The following is a 21,461-nucleotide window of genomic DNA, read 5'->3' as shown; positions in this document are numbered from 1 at the left end:
TATAACGTGAAATAAGTTATTTCCAAGGAAAATCAAATTGCAAATGTATTTATTTCCTCTCTTTTTGTTCTTTCTCCCTGCTCTCTTTTAATTGCCATGGGTGTTACTGTAAATTTTACTAATTTTTCTGATTAAGAATGCCTTAGTCGAAGGAAGTTTTTTTTTTCTCAGTAGATTTCGTTCCATTAAGAATTGTTTTTATTTTTTAACGGGTTCATACAACAAATACTACCGCAGAATTTAGGATCAAACAAAATTCATATTAAGATTTAATATATTTTGTCTTGTAGTACTCAAATGAACCTAAATGAGTTTACCTCGTCAGGGATATCTTAGACGACTAGAGATCTAGAGCGGATCCAGGATTTTTGTTCGGGGGTGGGGGGGGGGTTTACTAATTTTCGACTCGGTTTTCGACAAATTTTTCTAATTTTTGACTAATTTTCAACTCGGTCAAAAATTTCGGGGGGGGGGGTCAAACCGGGTAATCCCCCCCCTGGATACGGCCTTGCTCGAGATTAAGGAGTTTGAGAGTTAAAAGAAAAGATTACTTCTTGCACAAAACCATTAGGCATACCTGACACTTGAAAATTAGTTGTTTTTTCCGTAAAAGTTATGAAGTGAACCTCTATGCTCTGGGTGCATTTTAGGGTTGTATTTACCTAATAAAATGTGAGAGAACTTGCTTTGAAGAGGAGAAAATTCTTTAAGCTACATTTAGCTTAAAGAATACGGTGCAATATTGTATACTAAATACCATAATGCTGCCATATTATCCAGCTAGAAACTGTATTATTTATATATTTAAATTGTTTAAATGTTTAAAAATACACTGTTCCTGCGAAAAGTTACAAACATTTCCCTTACTCTTTTGCAATATTCCAAGATTTTTGGATACTCTGTTTGGTCTTGAGGGATATCATCTTTTCTTTTTTGTTAAAACCTTTGTCTGTGAGTAAAGTTTGTATTCAGTTCTTGCGTTAATACAAATTACTTGTTTCCTGTCTTGGCAATAAAATGCTTTCATGAAATGAAGAGTTGAGTGTAGATTTTTGCAAAGCGCGGTGGAGGATATCCTGTAATTTTTCATCAAAATTTTGGTTACTTGTTACTGCTTCCCTTTCTTCTTAAGGAAAAGTGTCTTCAGTTTGAAAAGTAAAAAAAAGCTAATGGGAATAACAGAAGGAGAAAAAATGGCTTGAGGACTTTCTAAGAGATGTATTCCTTCTTTTATTATTATTGTTCAGGGTAAGTTTTGGTGATAGTAAACACTCGTATACATTTCTCCGTTTTCTGTTTCGGATTGAGAAAAGACTGAAGACCTAGCAAATAGTAAGGATCAGCCTGTTTAAACATTTGAAAGTGTTTAACTTAGTACAAAGCAATATACATATTTATTTCTTTTTAAAGGATCAAGTGACCACGCCAATGATAAGACAAGGGAGCCTGCCCCGACGGCGAAAACTTGGACCAGTTAAGAGTGCAGAATCTCTCAAGGTATCGTGTTCAACATGCTCAAGTAGAAACTCAGAGTGTGTTGAAAGCCCTGCAGTTACAAGTCCACAAGCTGGTGATCTCATATTGGCTTCTGTGGTAACTCAAGAAGATGATTCTCAGCCGGTGGAAATCCGAACCCATAACAGGAGTGCGTCTCATGACTCATATTTTAATATCCTTGTTGAATCAGTGGAAATCAATCATCAGCCGCTGAATGAAGGGGATGAGTCATTTGTGTTGAGTGATATGCAATTAGATAGCACCTTAAATTTAGATAATTCAGATATGAATATGATGTGTAGCGAAGAAATGATGAGAGATAAAAGTCAGGAGGAATCGTGTGTAGCTAGTGATCCAAAACGAACTAAAGTAGAGAAAGAGATAATAAGTGCCCATGTTGCTAGCGCTGTGAACCGGGCTGTATCAGTGACGGGTCTTCAATGCGCTTTCAATCCAGTTTATGAAATCTCCGACAAAAAAAGCGGTGATAGTACACCTGAAAATACAGAGTTTCAAGTTGGAGATATTGTAAGTGAAACAGTAGATCGCAGTGATTCTCTTGATAATATTTCTGTTCACGAGACGACGGAGCAAGAAACTGGAGTCGCCATCTCAGAATGCAGTATTAGCTTACCAGTGACAGTTGATCAAAGTCTTGCCCTTCACACGCGACCTCAAATTGCTGTGAATATTGATTATGAGAACATACTTAGTTCTGTTGACATAAGCGTGCCATATGAAAGTGTTGCTGACTCAGCTCCACCCAGCTATAATGCTGTTATACATGATGAGTTTTATGAAAACATTTTGTATTCAAGCCAGGAGTCATGCGGTCCTTATGATACTTCAGGGTACGAACTGATAAAAAAGGAAAACGTGGAAAGTAAAAACTATGAGCCACTCGTCAAAGAAGAAGTTCGATACGAAGTGCTACAAAGAGAAGATGAAACCTCGTATGAACAATTGCTGGACAATCGTCCGTATGAATGTCTTACTTCCCCAGAAGAGAGACCATACGAGACTTTTGGCACTGAACTCTCTGATACATATGAAAATGTTCAAAATACATATGAAAACATTAAACATTCTGCTAATCAATTAGAATATGAAAATGTCGGAACTGAGCCTAACTTAACATATGAAAACTTACCGCCAGAGCCGGCTCCTAGAAATTCAGTTCCAAAAGATGTTCCATATGAGAATTGTAATGGGAATGCCCCAGAAGACAAGGCTGAAGATAGTGGTATCTCATACGAAAATATTTTAAAAGAGTCTGAATTAAAGGCTATTTTCAAATCTTCAGTGACTGACAATAACTTGTACGAAGATATCTCCGTTTCAGATTTGCATCTTATGCCTTCGCCACCTTCTACAATTGAATCGGAAGAAGTTGTTTATCAGCAAGTTAAAGTGTTAAAAAGATCCATTGAAGAAGTTAACGAAATAATTCGTGAGCCATCCACCGAAAGAAGTTCGATAAAGGACACGCCTTCGATTACACAGAAAATTGAAACTCCCTCGGCGTCTAATGAATGCGGAACGGAGTCGCCAAAATCTGCGGTTTCTGAACCAATTGCGCCAGTGAGCACCCCTCAAGATAACAAACCACTAGACAGGTCTACTTCTGTCTCTGTTGAATTTCCAATACCTTGGAGAGCTAAGAAATCTAAGACAGATGTAAAACCAAAAGTTGTATCCCAGGTCTCAAATCACCCTAGCCAATGTTCTACGCCAAAAACAAAAGAAATCCCTGATAGACCAAAGAAACTTGACCTTTCCAAGTTTGAAGCTGCTGTAATAAAGGGTACTATGGTAACGCCATCTAAGATCAATATCAAAAGTCACATACTTGCCAACGCAGTTTCTGAAACAGAACAGAAACTTTCGACGCCAAAATGTAATGGAGAAAAATCTTGTGGTCTTGTCCGTTCTACAACCAGTCTAGAAAAACTACATGGACGAATAAGTCTAATTGAGTCTCCAGTCACTCCTAACTGCTCTTCCCTCTCGTTAGTACTGGACCCACCAACGTCTGAAAGTAGGAATCGGTGCAGAACGGAATCAGAGCGAAATTCTCATTCGTCTCCTGCTCGTCGGCTTTCGTTTTTGGAGACAGACGAATCAAAGCGACGTGTTGAATCAGAAATAGGAAGGGATTTAATTCACGCGCGTAAGTTTAGAGATGAAATTGTGACGAGAAGGCATGAAGTACCCCCAGCAACCGAATCGAAAGAAAACATCAATCCGAAAATTGACGCTAGACTTGTGGATGGTATTGTATGTGCAAGACCAGCATTGGTAACCCCTGTTACTCGATATGAACGCAAGACGGATAAAAAAGCTAGTGTCAAGGATTTACTGAACCAGTTTGAGGGAGGAAAAGAGGTTGAAGATGTGGACAACAAGACGAAATCGCTTGAGGGGGGAATAAGTCTAATACAAGGAACTGCCACAAGTGATGAAATCGTAAGACCAAAAAGTGCCCCTAATGACGAATCTCATCTTTTAAATAGTGACAATCTGTCTTTAACCGAACTAAACGACCGATTAATCGACGCGAAAGTTCTTGTCGACATGAACGATCCCAACACTCGTCAAAGAATCGAAAAATATAAAGAAGAAAGACGTTCTCAGCTGCGCGAAAAATTCAAGTCTGAAAGCTTTCGAGGAGAAAAAGATGACATGCTCATCCGATTGAAGCAAAAAGCGGGCAGTCCAACTCGAATTGAATATCTAAGCCCTTTATCTACAGAACTTGAGCTTTCTAGGAATAATCGCTCTATGCGCAGGAACTCGACTAAAAGTGATTTACAATCGTTTAAACCAGACTTGAAATTGGATACGAAAAATGATTCGATTTCCGAGCGAATAAATCGACTTGGGACCCCTCCGCGAGTTGAAAGTGAGCTCATTGGTGATGATATCAACGTAAAAGAGCTTGTTGCAAACTGGACCAAGGAAAAGGAAATTGAAATTATGAAACAAGAAGATAAAAAAGCACACTTAAAAAAAGAAGAAGTGAAACTGAGATCAATTGTAATTTCACCGACTGGGAGACTTCAGTCCGGAAGAGATATAATCAGGGATGTGGATAAAAATAGAATTAAAAATATGGCTGCGATTTTTGAGAAGGAGAAATTATTGGCTACTACTTCCAAATAAGTTTTTTGCTGCTAAACCTGTGATTGTTAGAAAATTATTATCCATTTAATGTATCTAAATTGTTTTTTTTTTTGTTTTTTTGTTCATCCTTGAGTGCTGCTTACCTGACTGCTAGTCAACTTGTATTTCTGCCTTTCTCTTCAATTCTTTTAGCTTTTCCCTTTTTTCTTTTTTATTTTTATAACTGTAAAAAAGCTATTAGAAATACATTTTTTCTGATTTCTTATAATATATTGATACTCATGTTGCAATAACTTCGTCATTAAAACTATAAAATAAGATTTTAAAGGAACTGAACGTTTTTTTACACAGGCATGGGTTCACTGAGTCACCATCTAGAAGATATATTTTGCAACGTCATTGGCTGTTTGGCGGTCATGAAATTTGATTTTGTGAATTTATCCTCTAAGGCATTAGACCTCAACTCTTTTTCTTGGGTGCCCTGATAAGGCTGTTTTTCTGTGCCATAGCCATCTTTGGATGGACCTTAAATTAATCTTTAAATCCTTAAATTAATTCTGTAAAACTGAGATGTAGCGTATAGTCCTTAGAAAAGCGTAATCTTTTTCACCAAGAGTCAAAATCTTGCTCCTCGTTGCTCATTAGAAGAAATGAAACCAAAGGAAAAGTTTTGATGGGGTTGTTATGTTGCAGGTAGGGACACAGATAAAGGACAAGAGATAAAAGTGGGATTGAGTATCGTCAAATCGTTCAGTGAAAGAGCGGTATGTGTATATGGTATCTCCAACAATGTCACGAGGGCGCAAAAAAAAATTTTGCGAAAAAAAGTGTTTAAGGCAATTTTTTGAAGCTACGGTTTTAAGTCGATTAGTATGGATTCCTTTTGGTACACGGTGCCAAATCATGTTCAGTTGTCTTCTAAGAAATACTTGAACTATTCTGTACCAGTTAGGGGTAATTTCTACCTTTTATGAAGTAAGCGCCTCCTTAAATGTGGCTATTGGATAAAGATCCACTAGATGACTCTTAAGGTACATGAATTGAATTTCGCTTCAGTAGTCTGTTTTTGGGCACACTTGTCTTAAAAAGGGTCTGGATATGGGTGAATGCTAGTTCCTTTGATTTTAGATCAGGGGGAAAATTTTATCTCATGGCATCAAAGCCGTGATTAAGGGAAAATAACTTCGTGTTTATACACAGATTTTTGCTCTTTATTATATAAAAGGCCTACCTTTTTTAGATCGCAAATTCTCTTGGATGACTAGAAGGGAATTTCTTCTATTAGAACTTTGCTTCAGGAGCACAGTAAAATGGTTAGGGTGTGTGATACCTCGATTTTGGATATGACCAAATTGGAAATACACTTGTTTCAACAATTGTTGATGATTTTGCCTCATACCTCAGACTTTTCTCGCCAAATACTCCGAGGACTACATGTGCCGCATGCTGGCAGCCATTGCTCTGGCTTACTCCTTCCATATTGAAATCCCTTCTTTTAATTGACGATTTTGAATAGGATTTAGAAGATGAATTAGTTGTTACTCTTTACCCTTGGCACTGTTACGGTGTTGGCTCTTTTATGCCAGGACCTTCTTCCGGACATTTGTCATAGATCTGCCGTTTTAGTATGATAAGGAGATAAATAGCGTTAAAAGATTGTTGTTTTGATAAAATTGATGAAAAACATTATTTATTTAATCCTAAAAGGAATGAAAAAATTGATAGAGTAAAGCAAGATTCTAGTTCAAAACTCATTAAAAGTAGGACAGTGGTCATCCTTATGTGGAGATGGTATTTTATTCATTTTTAGGTTAACATGCCCCCAAAAATTAAATAAAAAATAATAATATATTAGAATCAGTGAAACTAGCGATATGCATAATGCAAGAAAGAGAAAAGGGATAGATGGTAGCCCCGAAGAAGAATCGTTGACCTCACATTAGTGGGCTAATGACTCGTTTGCATCCTTATTTGGTATGTTACCTGTACCCATCTAAAGAAAGATGTGCCCATCTGTTAAAAGATGTTGCTTTTTTTGCGAGTATGTTTGTGATATAAGTGCATGCTTTGAACAAATTTTAATGTTTATAGCTATTAAAAATAATTTAAAATTAATGTTGATAGGAAAATATATCTTGTTTATTTAAAGTATTGTTGGTATTGCATTTTGATGTTTATACATTTCGTTATGATATTGGAGTTACATTCCTTTTTATTGTGTTTGAGCAGTAGCCATGACACTTTTTATATCTGTCACTAAGTCATTTTTAGATTTCCCTTGTTTATAAATATATATATGTAAATAGTGCGTTATGTCATACTTATCAGAAATATGTACATATTTTTCATGATTTAAATATAGTATATGCCATTTTTTTATATTGAATTTACTTTAAGTCTAGTTGCCAATGCATTGAGCGCGTTTCTGTTTGAATAGGTTATTTATCTGATAAGTTAGGTTACTTGTCATGGTTGTTCATTGTCATTTACGCCTTGTACAGTTGGTGTTCGCCAAAAATGACCTGTTTGTAATAATTGTGTAGATAGTTAAGGCGTCATAATTGTTCTGAGCCCCTAAATAATTTATTTATTATCCAAATCTAAAATAGACAGAGTATTAACAATAATAAAAAAAATACGAAAATTAAATGATATTCTTATAATTAAGCCAAAAATGCAAGAAATAATCTGAGAAGCTGACAATAAGAATCGAAGTTAAGAAAGGCAGTTCAAAACAACGGATCACATACCGCTGTGTCAGTGCCTCTGTATTCGGGAAGAGTATTTTCCTTTGTTTGATCAAAATGACAGGTACAATCAGGGTCGTACCCAGTATTTCTTCTTTTTTCTGGGGGGGGGGGGTACACAAAAAACTAAAAACGCATCAAAAATTTGTTTATATGCATTTTGTATTACGTTTTATGAGTTGGACAAACATTTCGGTGGGGGGAGGTCAAAGTCCCTCCCTGGATATGGCGCTGAAAACAATTGTAAAATTAGGTTTATCTCAATAAATATCTTAACGTCCCACAATAACCGGAAATTAAGAATATTTGACGAAAAAACTGCAGTAACGTTTAAAAGCAAGTCTGTTCTTACATTCACCAGTTGAAGCATACGAATGTTTAGCTCAAGTCTGCTCAAGTTTTTATTTAGTAGCAAGCTTCCTCTATAGATGTAGTTTGCGTTTCTAAATTTCAGACTGAATTCTACGTATTCAATGCTTATAAGATTCAGGATAAAAAAAAATAATAATAACAAAAAGACAAACAATCCAGGGTTGAATTCAATGCATCAAATTGTATCAATTTGTACGTTTTTATGCAAAGTAATAATTTAGCTTACGGAGGGCGATGCTATGAATCTAACTCCATATCAGGCGTGGGCAACCTATAACGGGTCACTAAGTGACCCACTTTAGTTAAAATAAAGTGTAACATAAAAATATATAAAATATATAAAAATAAAAATAAACTATTACTCATAAACACAAAAAAATAATTAAGGATAAAAAAAAAAATGGAAATAGGTAAAAAACAAGTTGGCGACAGAGAGTCAGTAACTTTGAAATCCGGAATAGAACGGGACAGCCTCTCATTAGTGCTGTTCTGAGGAAGAAGAGGTGGTCATATTTAGGCCAAGTACTCTGCATGCAAGAAGGCCGCCTTCCTCGGACAGCGTACGACTGGAAACCAGGCGGCAGAATAAGACGAGGTCGTCCAAAGAACACTTTGCGGCGAACTTTTTATCAAGATGTGAGGATGGCAGAGACCTCATTAAAACCTGCATGGGAAGATGTCAACGCTGCTGGGTTGCTTCAAAAAGAGTGGAGAGGTTTCGTCAACACCCTATACATCGCCAACGGCGTAGAAGGAACTAAGTTAAGTAAGTAAGTAAATAGGTAGAAAGAACAATATTTTAGTTCGATGAGAAAGCTGCACAAACGATAATAGGCAGACTACAGCAACACTCTCCGAACAAATTTTACCTTTATAAATCGTGCGGGCTGTGTCATTTTTATAAATGTTGATCGTGTTCAGTGAAACAAAGATACTGACGTATTTACGGAACTAAATAATTGCTATCTAGTTACCTAAATGAGATGATTATTCTTATTGAAGAAAATACCGCAAAGAACAAACAAAAAGCAACAGGAAATGCAAACAGAATGTGGATGCGTTGAAAATGGTGACAAGTTGATATGTGCTTTAGGAACAGACGTAATTCTAGTGAGGACTTACAATGTTGAGCGACCGTTTTCATCAAAATATAAAGATGTAATTGAAATGACAAATTCTGAATCATTGCTAAACGTGTATTAGGCTAAATTTCGAAAAACCAAATAAATGTAAAAAGTTTAGTCGCCAGCTACAATCATGCTGCATCTACCAGTTTTATTGCAGCTTTTAGCACTAGTACCAGCAGAAAACCATTTACAGACGGTGTGTTTTTTGGAGAACGCATTCATAAACTGTTCTGGACACTCATTTGTCGATTTCATAAATAAATAGTAATTAATTGAGAAAAGGAGATAATCGCCAGTGTCAGCTCGATCAGTTCAGTGCCACGTTGAGCAAGTAAAAAATAATTTTTCTAGTGTGGCAATTAGTATTACAGTTGACAAAATGGCATTCACAAAAAAATCATTTAGAAATGGAAATACTATTGATTCAAACCTGCCTTTAATACTCATATTTTGGCTGATATTGACATGGGTGCATCGTTTTCTGATCATACTGTGGTATGGCATTGGCAATCACGCCTTCTGCAATGTTTTTCTAGAATCTACGAAGCAATGCTCATAAGTGCAATTAAATTTGTAATTCAAATTAAAGGCATAGAATTGAATATTCTTGGTAGCAATGGTACTCTACTTCTTCATTTACTATGCGATTAAACAGCTTTATCACTTACAATGAGGCAAATATGCTGAGTTTTATTTTGAGGTGAGGGGTCAACTTTGACAAAACATACAAACATGTGAATTTTGTTTTGAATATAGGTAAAATGGCAAAATCATAAGATTTCAGGAAAGCACGGATCCAAATGCCCCTTCTCTTGGATACCCACATTCTCATAGGTATGCATAGCTAGAGGTATCGCGCATTCAAAATCAGGAATAAATGATACAGGGCACAACCAGTGGCCAAATAGGTATTTTAAATTCTATGTCTCTCAGTGTGCTACTAGAGCTTCAATATTAAAATTTTGGCTCTGATAACCGCAGCGTTGGTTTTAAACTAAAGTATTCTATGTCAAAATAATAGCATTTAAGATTCGATTTTATTTCTTCCTTAGTTGCATTTTATAGAGTTTTTGAATCATGTTATGGGTAGCTAATAAAACATTTTTGAAACCAATGCTGAGCGATAAGTATAAGTTCAAAAGTTGTTCGAAGTATTGACAGTGGTTTGTCTAAGGTCAAAAATTGTAACCAGCAACCCTTAAGACGCAGAAAACATTTTAGCTGGAAAAATTAATTGATAATTTTCTTTTACTTCTTAGACGAAAATTAAAAAATCTAGACAAACCAGAAAACTAAATAAAAAACTAAATAGCAGCGTATTGTGGAATTTGGGTACCCGTGGCACTTCAAAGTACTACCCCCCCTTCTCATAGTAAACAGTTTCTACTTATGAATAGTTTTTGGGTTTTTAAATTATAGAACTACCCGTAATGAAGTATGCATTCGATAACATAACTTAGGGACCAAGGGCACCCACTGAGGAGGACAGGGTGTGCTTAAAGGTGCGACTTAGAGTTGGAGTAATAGTTGTGGCTGGTGTACTAAGCCAACTAGAGGCAGTCGTTGTAGAAATTGTTATGATGGGAGTAATCGTACGCTAGAAACGCTGCTACGCTGTACGCTGTTTGTTAGGAATAGCCCACATAATAACACTAGTAATAGATATTGTTTTACAACCAGTAGCGCTAGCAGTCAAATTGTAGTAGTCGTAGTAGCATCATTAGCAGTAGTTTTAGAAGGTATTGTAATTAGGTTAAAAATGGCTGACTTCATAGTTTGATTTGGTGCCATGGAGGCCACAGGGAGGTGCTAAAAAGCTGATTGGGTACAATCTAGGTCGTGTTATCATAAAAAAATAGTACCATAGGTCAGCAACTATGGATCAAATATGCCGCCTAGTCCTGAGGCCTGATCTTCAGAAGGGTCAATATTTTCTTTGCTGTGTCTCCTCCCCAAAGTCTAAATCGGAAGGAGACCACGAGGAACTTTTTTCGTGTTTCCAGGCTCCACTTTTGACGACTTTCTTTAAAGGTTGTTGGGTGCTATACAACACTGTTGTAAGGTATACAAACCTGTCATGTACCAATTTTTGATTGGATTCTAATATCTGGGCCTCATGATAGTCACGCTTGTCGACAAAATTGAAATTAGGCGCTACAGCGCCAATTATGTTATTCATTCGTAATTTCTCGTTTTGAACATTGTCCAAGTATAAAATTTGTAATTGGCCAATCAAAAGTTAAGGCATAATTTATTGAAACTTGAAAAGATGGAAGTTTGGAATGGCAGTTTTACCGTCTATTACAGGAATCTAAAAATACATCTTATTAATAGAGAATATTTCGGACCAAATTAATGTTGCTACAAGCTTTCCAAGCCCAATTTCTTGCCATTTTATTTTTCGCCTACTAAAAATACAAGTGTGACTTTAAGATCAAGATAAATCCTATCCAGTCATAAAACTTGGCATTTTATCAAAAGGTTTGACTATGGTGTCTTTCTAGGCATGTTAAGCGGTCTCTAGATGTATTCATGCTGTCATAACTAGATGAAACAGTTCTCATTAAAATAAGAGAAAGGTGCTGGCTGTAGACAAATCAAATAAAAACGACATTAAAACTTAAAACGAACAGAAATTATTACGTATATGAAGAGGGTTTGCCCATCCTCAACACCTCGCTCTTCACGGTAAAGTTTTTTGGCACTTTTCAAGAAGTTATCGTTTCTAAATAATTGGACAAAGTTTAAACTTTAGCGTACAGAGCGAGGTGTTGAGGAAAGGGGAAACCCCTCATATACGTAATAATTTCTGTTCGTTTTTAAGTTTTAATGTTGCTCCTTACTTTCAGCTGAAAAAAACTTGTTCTTTTTTCTTTAATTCCTGGTAGTTTTTTTTAAAAAACGCCGGGAAATCTGGCTCCACCTCCACGGAAAAATCCCCCTCCCCACAAAAATGAGCTTTCCCCAGGGGCTGTGGCATGTTATCTTCAAAGATATAGTAATTAGGCCTCTCCACTATGGTGAACAAAATAGCTATCTCAAAATTTTATTCTGACAATTTTGAAAAAAAGTGGCTTGGGAGGGGGCTTGTTGCCCTCCAATTTTCTTGGTCACTTAAAAAGGGCACACGAACTTTTAATTTCTGCTAGAATAAGCCCTCTCCCGATGCCCACTGGGTTGATACGATCAACCCAGGGAAAAAAACAAAACAAATAAACACGCATCCGTGATCTTTCTTCTGGCAACAAATGCAAAATTCCACATTTTGAAGATGGAAGGTTAAAACCTCTGCAGTAGAGTCCTCTGATATGCTGAATCTCATGGTGTAATTCATTAAGATTCTATGTCTTTTATGGGGCGTTTCCCCCTTTTTTCGAAAATCAGGCAAATATTCTCAGGCTTTTAACCTTTAATGGGTTGACTAAACTTGATGAAACTTATATATTTAAAATAAGTATGAAAATACAATTCTTTTTATATATCCATTGGTATCAAAATTCAGCTTTTTAGAGTTTCGGTTACTATTGAGCCGGGTCGGTCCTTACAGGAACAGTTCGTGGTAACGAACTGTTTGATATTCCATTAAATTTCTACCTATCTTTCTAAACAAGAGAAAACGAATTTTTAAAAATATTGGGTTTATTAGGACATAATGTCGGGAATTTATTATTTGACTCATGCCAATAATAACCAAAGCTCTAGAAGGAAGAAATTTTAATAACAATGCCAAAGGAATATAACCAGGGGTGGCTCGAAGCACTCAGGCCAGGGGGGGGGGGGTGAGAACCCCAAGTTAAACGACTTGTACATCATATTCAACAAATTGTTATTACCGAAAAATTTGATAGACAATGTTGTTTTATCATTTATACTTATCTACGGGAACAAAGAAGGACAAAAACGGAACACTACATGCGTAAATACACAACTAAGAAAATCTTAAATCTAGATTCGCCTCTTCTTCAAAATGGACCAACGCTGAACAATTTTGTTTAAGTCTACACCATTGGTGAAGTCTTTCTCACTCGTCAACAATATGAGGGAATCCAGTCGAGAATCAAGCATGGCAGTTCTCAGCCAATTCTTCACAAACTTGAGTTTGCTGAACGTTTTTTCGGCAGCTGCAATTGCAACAGGTGCAGTCGCTGCCAATTTGCAGAGACAACTGGCTTGCTTGTGCTGACGGTTCCGGCGATGTCCTTCACCAAGGACTTCTCTGAAGCAAGCAGCGCTTTGGCAAAACTGTAAAAAAAATTCAAGCTCAACTTGAAGAGCAGTAGCGTCTGGAGCACTTTCCTGGTTTGGGAAAAACTTTGTTGCTTGCTCAATATCTGCAACTGAGATACTTTTGCTCAAAGGAGGCTGGAGTAAGGTACAAAATGGCAGAAAATCGGCAAGGCAAGCTCTGAGATTATCTCCCATCATTGTAGACAACTTGTCAAGCAAGATTCTGAAATGTTGTCTATAGAACTGATGCATTGAGATATCGGCTTGACTTTGAGCTCGGCTGTCATAACGAGATGGTCCAAGTCTCCGACGATGGTGTCTGATGAAATCAGCCTCTGGGTCCACTTCCATCTTTTTGGTAAACTGTGCTGCACTGTCAATTAAACTGTTCATTTCCTCACAAGATATTCTTTCAAAAGTTTCTTCGTAGCGTCTAGCATCTCAATTGCGTCGATGATGTTCATATCCTCTTCTTCAAGCTTTTCTGTTGCAATCCTTGCCTTGTACATGATATTTTTCATGAACATGAGGCAGGCAATAAAATCGAAGTTGAGAATCCTTTTCAGGAGGCTGCTGGCTTGTGCTTTTGTTTTCGTATCGGCGTTCTTCATCCCTTTTATTTTGTCAAGGGCTGAGACTCTTGCTTCAGAACGAAGTAACAATTCCTTGTATAGTTTCAGCCCTTGCAGTCCACCGAGTTCGTCATAAGTTTTGGAGATTAAGGCTGTCTTCAATTACATAGAATTTTTTTTAAGGATCGCAATACGCTTTGTAGATGACGAGAAGAACAGATACATTTCTTTGAGGATATTGCAAAGCTTAGCTATGAAGAGAGATGAATCACACCTAGGCTATGTCACTGTGTTTATTCTGTGGGCCTGGCAGGGTATATAAGGTACACGGCGACTGAGAAGTTCCGATACTTTCGGCTGGGCTCCATTAAACTGACCAGACATTGCACTTGCTTAGTCATACAACTGAAAAGCTAGTTTATGCAGCGGAATTCCTTTCCATGCCAGTAGTGTTCCGATTATACTTTCTGCCATACCCTGACCAGTTTTGTCATTTGCCTCGCTAACATCTGATAGTCTCTCTCTAGGCATCCCTTCCGAGCTGATGGTGCAGATTACGACTGCAAGCTTATCAGAATGTGAAGCATCGGGTGTCGTATCCGCCATCACAGAATAAAATTCTGAATCCAGGACTTCGCCAAGGATCTTCTCCCTGACTTCTGCTGAAAGCAGTTCAATAAACTCGTTCTGGGACATTTTGTGTAGATAGGTAACTTTGTATGGTCTATACCAAGAATCATTTAATCAAGCTTTAAGAGCAAGCAGATATCTCGCTAGAAGTTGAACAAGTTGAACAAAGTTGCCGTCTTGTTTTTCCGTTCTTGTAAATGAAATGCCTTGTCTCGCTAGGGTTCTTGCAACGTCCAAAAGAATTGTCACAATTTTTCTGTTTGTCTCTTCATCTTTTGCTTGCTGCAAAAGCTTAGCTCGAGTTCTTTTATCAAGTAGGAAATCAACATGACCATTACTGCTGACGAAGTGACAATAATCCGACAAAGCTGCTTTGTGTGACCCGGAAGAGAAGTGACTAGCCAGTTTTCCTTTCTTTGCTTTTCCTTGGCTCTTCATTTTGTGCCATTGCCGCACACCGTCTTCCACCCAAGCGTTTTCGAACTGGTCTCGCCCCGGACCACTAGGTAAAAGCAAGAAAACGAAGCAGAAGGCAGCATCTTTCTCGATACTGTACTCTAAGAACTGATAATCTTCATACTAGCCGGGGTGAAAACGACACTGTTTCTTTTTTGATATTGACGGATCAGCTGGGAACACACTCAGCTTTGGTTGATTAGGACCACATGAAATCAGGTATTTCCTTTGGTTTTCGCTAGAGATTGGCTTCCTTATTCCAGGCTCCTTGTGAACTACACTTTCGGAGTCGTCACTGTGATTTTCGACAACAACTCCACTGGTTGCCGAAATGTTAAGAAGTTCTTCAGTGCAATCGACTGTTAGTTCCTTGCACAGATCAAACATAGAAGATGATGTAGATTGTATTTCCACCAAGATATCTCTTGCATTCAACGCAGAATTTTCCCGGACGGTCTTAACTATGTCATTGTCAGGTACTACTGAACCAGCAACTACTGATATAATGTACTCCAGCTTGGCGACACATGAAAAGAGTTTCATGTTGTGTCTTTGATCGGAGACCTCTTGCCCTATATCTGACTCCTTCTCATTATTTGTGTTGACCGATGGCATGAAGTCTTCTCCGGTTTCTAATTTAACTCTCGTTTCTGTCGCTAGGTGTTCTGTCAAGGTCGGTGTTCTAACGCCAAGTGTTTCCTTGGTAATTGTAACATGCATTTCCTGAAACAAAATTGTCAGTAAACACAATGTCGCCAGCAACCGCCGCAAAACCGGTTTTGGCCGGATTCTGGGTGAACTACTTGTCCTGCAAGAAATGAAGCTGAAAAACGGATTCAGAATGTCTCCTTACTCCTATATCGACCCACTAATCAGCTTCAGGAACAACTTTTACCGTCTTCCAAACTTGATTCCGGGTGAACTCAATGTTCCGGCGTCAAAATAATTTTCAGGTTTGGATTCAGCATGTCTACTTACCCCTATGTCGACCCTCTAATAAGCTTTAGGAACAACTTTTACCTTCCGCCGAATTAACGGTTTTGGCTTTCCGGGCGAACTACTTGTCCGGTAAGAAAATGAAGCTGAAAAATGGATTCAGAATGTCTCCTTACCCCTGTATCGATCCTCTAATCAGCTTCAGGAACAAATTTTACCTTCTTCCAAACCGGATTCCGGGCGAACTGCTTGTCCGGTAAGAAAATGAAGCCAAAAAACGGATTCAGAATGTCTCCTTACCCCTATGTCGACCCTCTAATCAGCTTCAGGAACATCCTCCAAATTTCCGGTTTTGGCCGGATTCTGGGCGAACCAATTGTCAGGCGTCAAAATAAATTTCAGCTTTTTATTCAGCATTTCTACTTACCCCTAAAGTGACTATCTCATTGGCATTTAAAAAATATTTGTTCGCCCCTTAACTTGAAACCCCCTCCCTCACACCCAAATATAGAGCTAGGGAGCCCATCTACGAACTTGACCTTTACTTTGACCAAAAGGCACCAAGTTTGAACAATATATCTCAACCCCTTCGAGAGTTATAGTGCTAACAGACGGACAGACGGACAAATTGGTATCCGTCACTTACGTTTTGGGATCCCAAAAAAAACGTCCACGGCTAAAATATAATAATATTCTTTCAAAGCGGATTAATTTAAGGCCACGAAACTTTGTAGTGTGTCCTTTCTTCTTTTTGTGCTAAATTTTATTGGCTTATTTGTGGGCTATATCAGTTGATCTCTCGTTTGTTTTCATGTTTGTGACATAACTCCTTGATCAGGCTTTTCTGCGATATTTAGTTCATTGATATTTTTTATCTGTCTGATTGGTTTTATCAAAGCATCAGACCCGCCTTGTCTTACTTACGTCAGACTCCGAGATCTCGAACTTCTTAGGCCATTCTTATCCACCCTAACGGAACTACACTGATTTTTGCATTCTCCTTGTTCGACTCTTTTCGAGCCAGGTTAGGCTTCCGCTTTTTCTGATCCTAAAACGTTAGTGACGGATACCTAGCAAGGGATTGAGATATTTTGTTCAAAATTGGTGTGAGAATCCTTTGGGTCAAAGTACAGGTCAAGTTCGTAAATGCCAAAACCGGGAATTTGGGTTTATTTCTAAACCGGGGTTTATTTCTAAAGTCGATTAAAGATTCGATATAGGGACAAGGAGAAATGCTGAATTCATTTTTGATTTTTATTTCTTTGACGGATAAGCAGTTCACCCGGAATCCGGCCAAAACCGGAAATTGGCTATAGGTAAAAGTTTCTTTTGAAGTCGATTAGAGATTCGAGTAAAAATAAATACTGAATCCGTATTAGCTAAACTTTATTTTTTTCACTGGACAAGGAATTCGTATGGAATCCTGCAATCCGGAAATTTGATAAAAAGCTAGATTTGATTCTGAAGTCGTATAGAGCTTTGATTTGGATTGCGATGCAGAAGTAAATTTTCAGGTGGTTATTAGGGGTAAATGTTAACATGTTTACGGAGTCTGGCGATGATTGGAAATCTACAAGACCCGATTGTCTGGACAAAGAAGTCTAATAAATATTCCACTTTTTGGGATCCCATCGAAACTTTTGGTCTGCTTGACTACGAGGAGACAGTCAATCAGAAATACCGGGTTTTCAAGTTTTCCGCAGTAAATACAGAAAGCACTGCTACTACTGCAACCTTTGCTTTAAACGACCTAGGATCACCAATGTACGAGCCCAGCCCAAGACAAGACTGTATATTTTGAGGGAAACGGTGAATATCCTACGCAACTGGTCCCACATCCGGTTTTTCGTGCCTATAAGACTGTTCTAAATATTCGATGCAAAATCTAAAAATTTTGGGATCCCAAACGTAAGTGACTGGATATCTATGACTTTGTACAATTTGTCCGTCTGTAAGCATGATAACTCTCGAAGGGGTAGGCCTATAGATGTTTTGGTCAAACCTGGTGTGAGGATTCTTTGGGTCAAAGTACAGGTCAGTTTCGTAGATGTGCTATTAGCTCTATATCTAGGGGTGGGGGTTAGTTAAAGATATTTTAAAAGTAAATAACATAGTCGATTTAGAGGTGTAAGGAGACATGCTGAATCCATATCTGAAACTAATTTTCTCGCTGGACAAATAGTTCGCCCGGAATCTAGCCAAAACCGGAAAAATGATTAACAGTAAAAGTTGTATCTGCAGTTGATTAGAGGTTCGATGTAGGGGTAAGGACACATACTGAATTCATTTTCGACCGTTATTTTCTTTCCGGACATGTATTTAGCCCGGAATGCGTCCGAAAATGGAAATCTGGAAGAAATAAAAATGTGTCTGCAAGTAGATTACAGATTCAGTGCAGGGGTAAAGATATATGCTAAATCTGTATCTGAAGTTTTTTTTTGGGCCGGACAAGTAGTTCGCTCAGAATCCTGCCAAAACCGTAAATTTGGTAAAACGAAAACAAAATCCGAAGTATAAGGGGTAAGGAGACATACTGCATTCGTTTTTAACCGGAAATTTAGCGTACTAGAAATAAAAGTTTGTTATGAAGTCGATTATAAATTCGAAATAGAGTAAAATTGCATACTGAATCCATACTTGCTAATCCGTCACTTTATATTTTGCCGGACAATTAGTTTGCCTGAAATCCGGCCAAAATTGGTAAAAAATATTTTTCTGATCTTAATTAGAGTTTCGATATAGGGGTAATGAAACACGCTGAATCTGTTTTTGAACTTTATTTTCCTGCCATACAAGTAGTTCGCACAGAATTGCTAAAATCGAGAATTCAGTAAAAGTAAAAGATTTTTCTAAATTCGATTGTCGACTGGAGATGATATTTAGGCGTAAACATGGCTTCGGAATCCATATCTGAACTTGGTCTTCTCAGCGGAATAGCCGTTTGGTCGTAATCCGTCGAAAACCCCACTTCGGTATCTTTTTTTTTTTTTTTTTTTTTACATTTTCAAGCGGTTGATTAGGGATAAATGCTAACACGCTTACGGGTCTGGCGAAGACCGGAAATCTATAAACCCGATTGTCTGGACCAAGAAGTCCAATGAATATTCCATTTTTGGGATCCCATCGAAATCTTTGGTCTTGTTTTTACTTCGACAATACGCCTATTTTTTTATTTTATTTTTTTAAATCCCTCCTCCTCTCCTCTCAGTGACAACAAATTAACTTTAAGCAACAAATCTAATTCTTAACTTTTATGCGTTACCTACACTTTTTTAAATATCAATTAGCAGCCGAACTTGACACACAATAAGTCACCATACACTACCTAAAATTTTTCCATTATAAAAAACTTGCCTTAACCGTAGAAAAGGGTGTCGTTCCCCACAGGAAACTCTTCTTACGGTGGCTAACTCTTACCAGCTCATAAAACTTTTCCAAATAGTGACCCGTCATGTCGCCCCCCCCCCCAAAAAAAGGAACTAAAACAAACTATTAAATTTAATAACAATAACAAAACCTAAAGAAAGATTTCTATCATTATAACTTTCTTTAACACAAGAAACCACCATAATATATACGCAAAAAAAAAAAAAAAAAAAAAAAAAAAAACATCGAAGAAAGTTATAATGATACCACTTTTTAAATTTACCTTTTTTCTTTTCACTTTAAAAACAAATTTGGCTGCTATTTAACGACAATGCACCTAAAGACCTAGGCGAAGTATTAAATTCATGTTTTAGGGCGTTTCGCCATGGGCGTTTGCCAAGAGGAAACTATATTATGGGGACATCTCCACGGAAAGTTTCGCAGACACGCCGAGTTTGTAACTATGTTTCACTAGAGTCGTAGCCAAAAACTTACCTCCCGACTTGAATGAGCTATCCCAGCGTCTTCAGAACCATCCCTGCCCTGGGAAACAAATTCTGGGTATATGGCCAAATCTTCCTTGTCCTTTTCAAGTGCTGTATTCAGCTCAATCTCAGACTCGTTTTGTAATCGAGCTTTTTTCACTGTCCTAGATACACTTGCTTCAAAGGGGTTTCGCGGGGCTCCTGTCATTTGAATTCTGATTGCTTTTCCATTGTGTTTAGAAATTTCATGCCTTCTTTTCCACTCGTAGTCAAAGTTTGACCCACAGTCCATGCACGTAACCTTCTCTCTCACTTTCGGTTTATTCATGTTATCCAGTCGGACTTCACTTTAACAACTAGCCTACAATAATGTTGACAGGCTAAATCTGAACGACCTATCTGAGACAGACACAAATTATATGCGAGTAAGAACAGGTTTTGAAACAAAGCGAGTTGCTGCCAGTCCAGTCCCTTTGGGACAAAAATTATATGCGAGTAAGAACAGGTTTTGAAACAAAGCGAGTTGCTGCCAGTCCAGTCCCTTTGGGAATCATTTCACCAGAGACCTAACGGGGTTATGAAACCTGGTTTAATTTAAACGACCTTTTCTTTGAGTGAAAGTCTTTCCAGGAGGAAGAAAAACGACTCGGATTGTCACTGACTGAGATGAGCGCCCGGGACCTGGATGAGGCCAAAATAAACGACTGAGACAACTTAGCAAGAGGCAGGGGGGATGTATCACCCCCCCCCCCTTCGAGCCACCCCTGAATATAACTTGCATAATGACTCCAAATGTTTGAGATTAATCAAGCTTAACGTTACAAATCTAAAGCTATTAACCCGAGAAAATTCGTATATTTTTGAAAAAAGGAGAAAACAACAAAAAAGGGGTGTTTGATGAATGAATGAATCTTAATGTATCTGCACCGCCAAATTCATAAAATCTGAGATGTTTTCATTGGAGGTTACAAGCCCCTAGCTACAAAAATATGAATTTTCTCAAACATTAGTCACGGATGCGTGGGTGCTTGTTTTGATTGGTATTTTTTCCCTGAGGTGATCGTGCTTTAGATTGGTGCATAGTACCTGAAAAGAGCTTCATTTGAACGGAAATCAAAAGTTTATGTACTCGTGTCAAGTAACCAATTATAATAGTTTTTCAAAGAATATTAAAAGCCAAAAACGAGCAGAAATAAAGTCTTATAATAAGTTAAGCTTAAAACGAAGATTAATTACTATAAATGAAGCCAAACACGAACACAAATTGAAACAAATAATTACGTGAAACTAAAAACAAACACAAATTGTCGCGAATAAAAGGTAGACTACCTTTTTCTCAGACCTCAATGCTGTACTGTTGAAAATCCACAAAAAATGAAAGAAATACGCGGGTAATGAATATACATTTTCTGAACGTGGAATTAAATTCCAAAACTTGAATACATGTTTAATTAACCAACTATTCAATTGATATTTCTCTATGAAATTCCAAGAAAATGTCTACAAGTCACGGCTTACACGCTTGTCCAGCCCTAGAAAAGCTTTTGAACTGAAGTGAAATACTCATCCTGCACTTGTTATGCACTGTAGTAACAACCTGCACTGCAGGTTGTTATCAGGACGAAGAAGCATCACAAAAAATTGACTGAATTTAAAATTGGTCGTTGTTAATTTCGTATCCGGGGTACCGCAATAAAGCCAACAGACCTAGTACAATATGCTAAAATGGATGATTTAGTTCAGGTGCTCTCTAACTATGCGCGCGGTTATGATTGACTATTTATTCTGTTTTGGGATCTCTATGTGCTTTTCAGCAAAAAAAAAGTTTGTCTTCTTGACGAACCATTGCTAGTGTATTACTATGAAAATAACAACCCTTGTTGTCGGTTCTTCCAGAGTTCTTAATTTATCCAGAAAAGAGCT

General features: G+C 37.6%; 1 protein-coding gene across 5 annotated transcripts in view; it reads left to right on the top strand.

Moving 5' to 3' along the window:
- CdGAPr (GTPase-activating protein CdGAPr) overlaps positions 1 to 6,991 on the top strand; it is a 286,444-nt gene extending 279,453 nt beyond the window's left edge. For all 5 annotated transcript variants that reach the window (XM_089090758.1, XM_089090757.1, XM_089090756.1 and 2 more), the window contains one exon: positions 1,411 to 6,991. In XM_089090758.1, coding sequence (XP_088946884.1) covers positions 1,411 to 4,659 — 3,249 coding nt within the window. In that variant the 3' untranslated portion in view covers positions 4,660 to 6,991. The remainder of the gene's footprint in view (positions 1 to 1,410) is intronic.
- Positions 6,992 to 21,461: the final 14,470 nt, after the last annotated feature.

Source organism: Artemia sp. Qi Xiang Cuo, chromosome 6, assembly GCF_049724085.1.
Source record: "Artemia sp. Qi Xiang Cuo chromosome 6, ASM4972408v1, whole genome shotgun sequence".
NCBI classification, from domain to species: domain Eukaryota; kingdom Metazoa; phylum Arthropoda; class Branchiopoda; order Anostraca; family Artemiidae; genus Artemia; species Artemia sp. Qi Xiang Cuo.
This window is presented reverse-complemented; position numbering and strand designations above follow the sequence as displayed.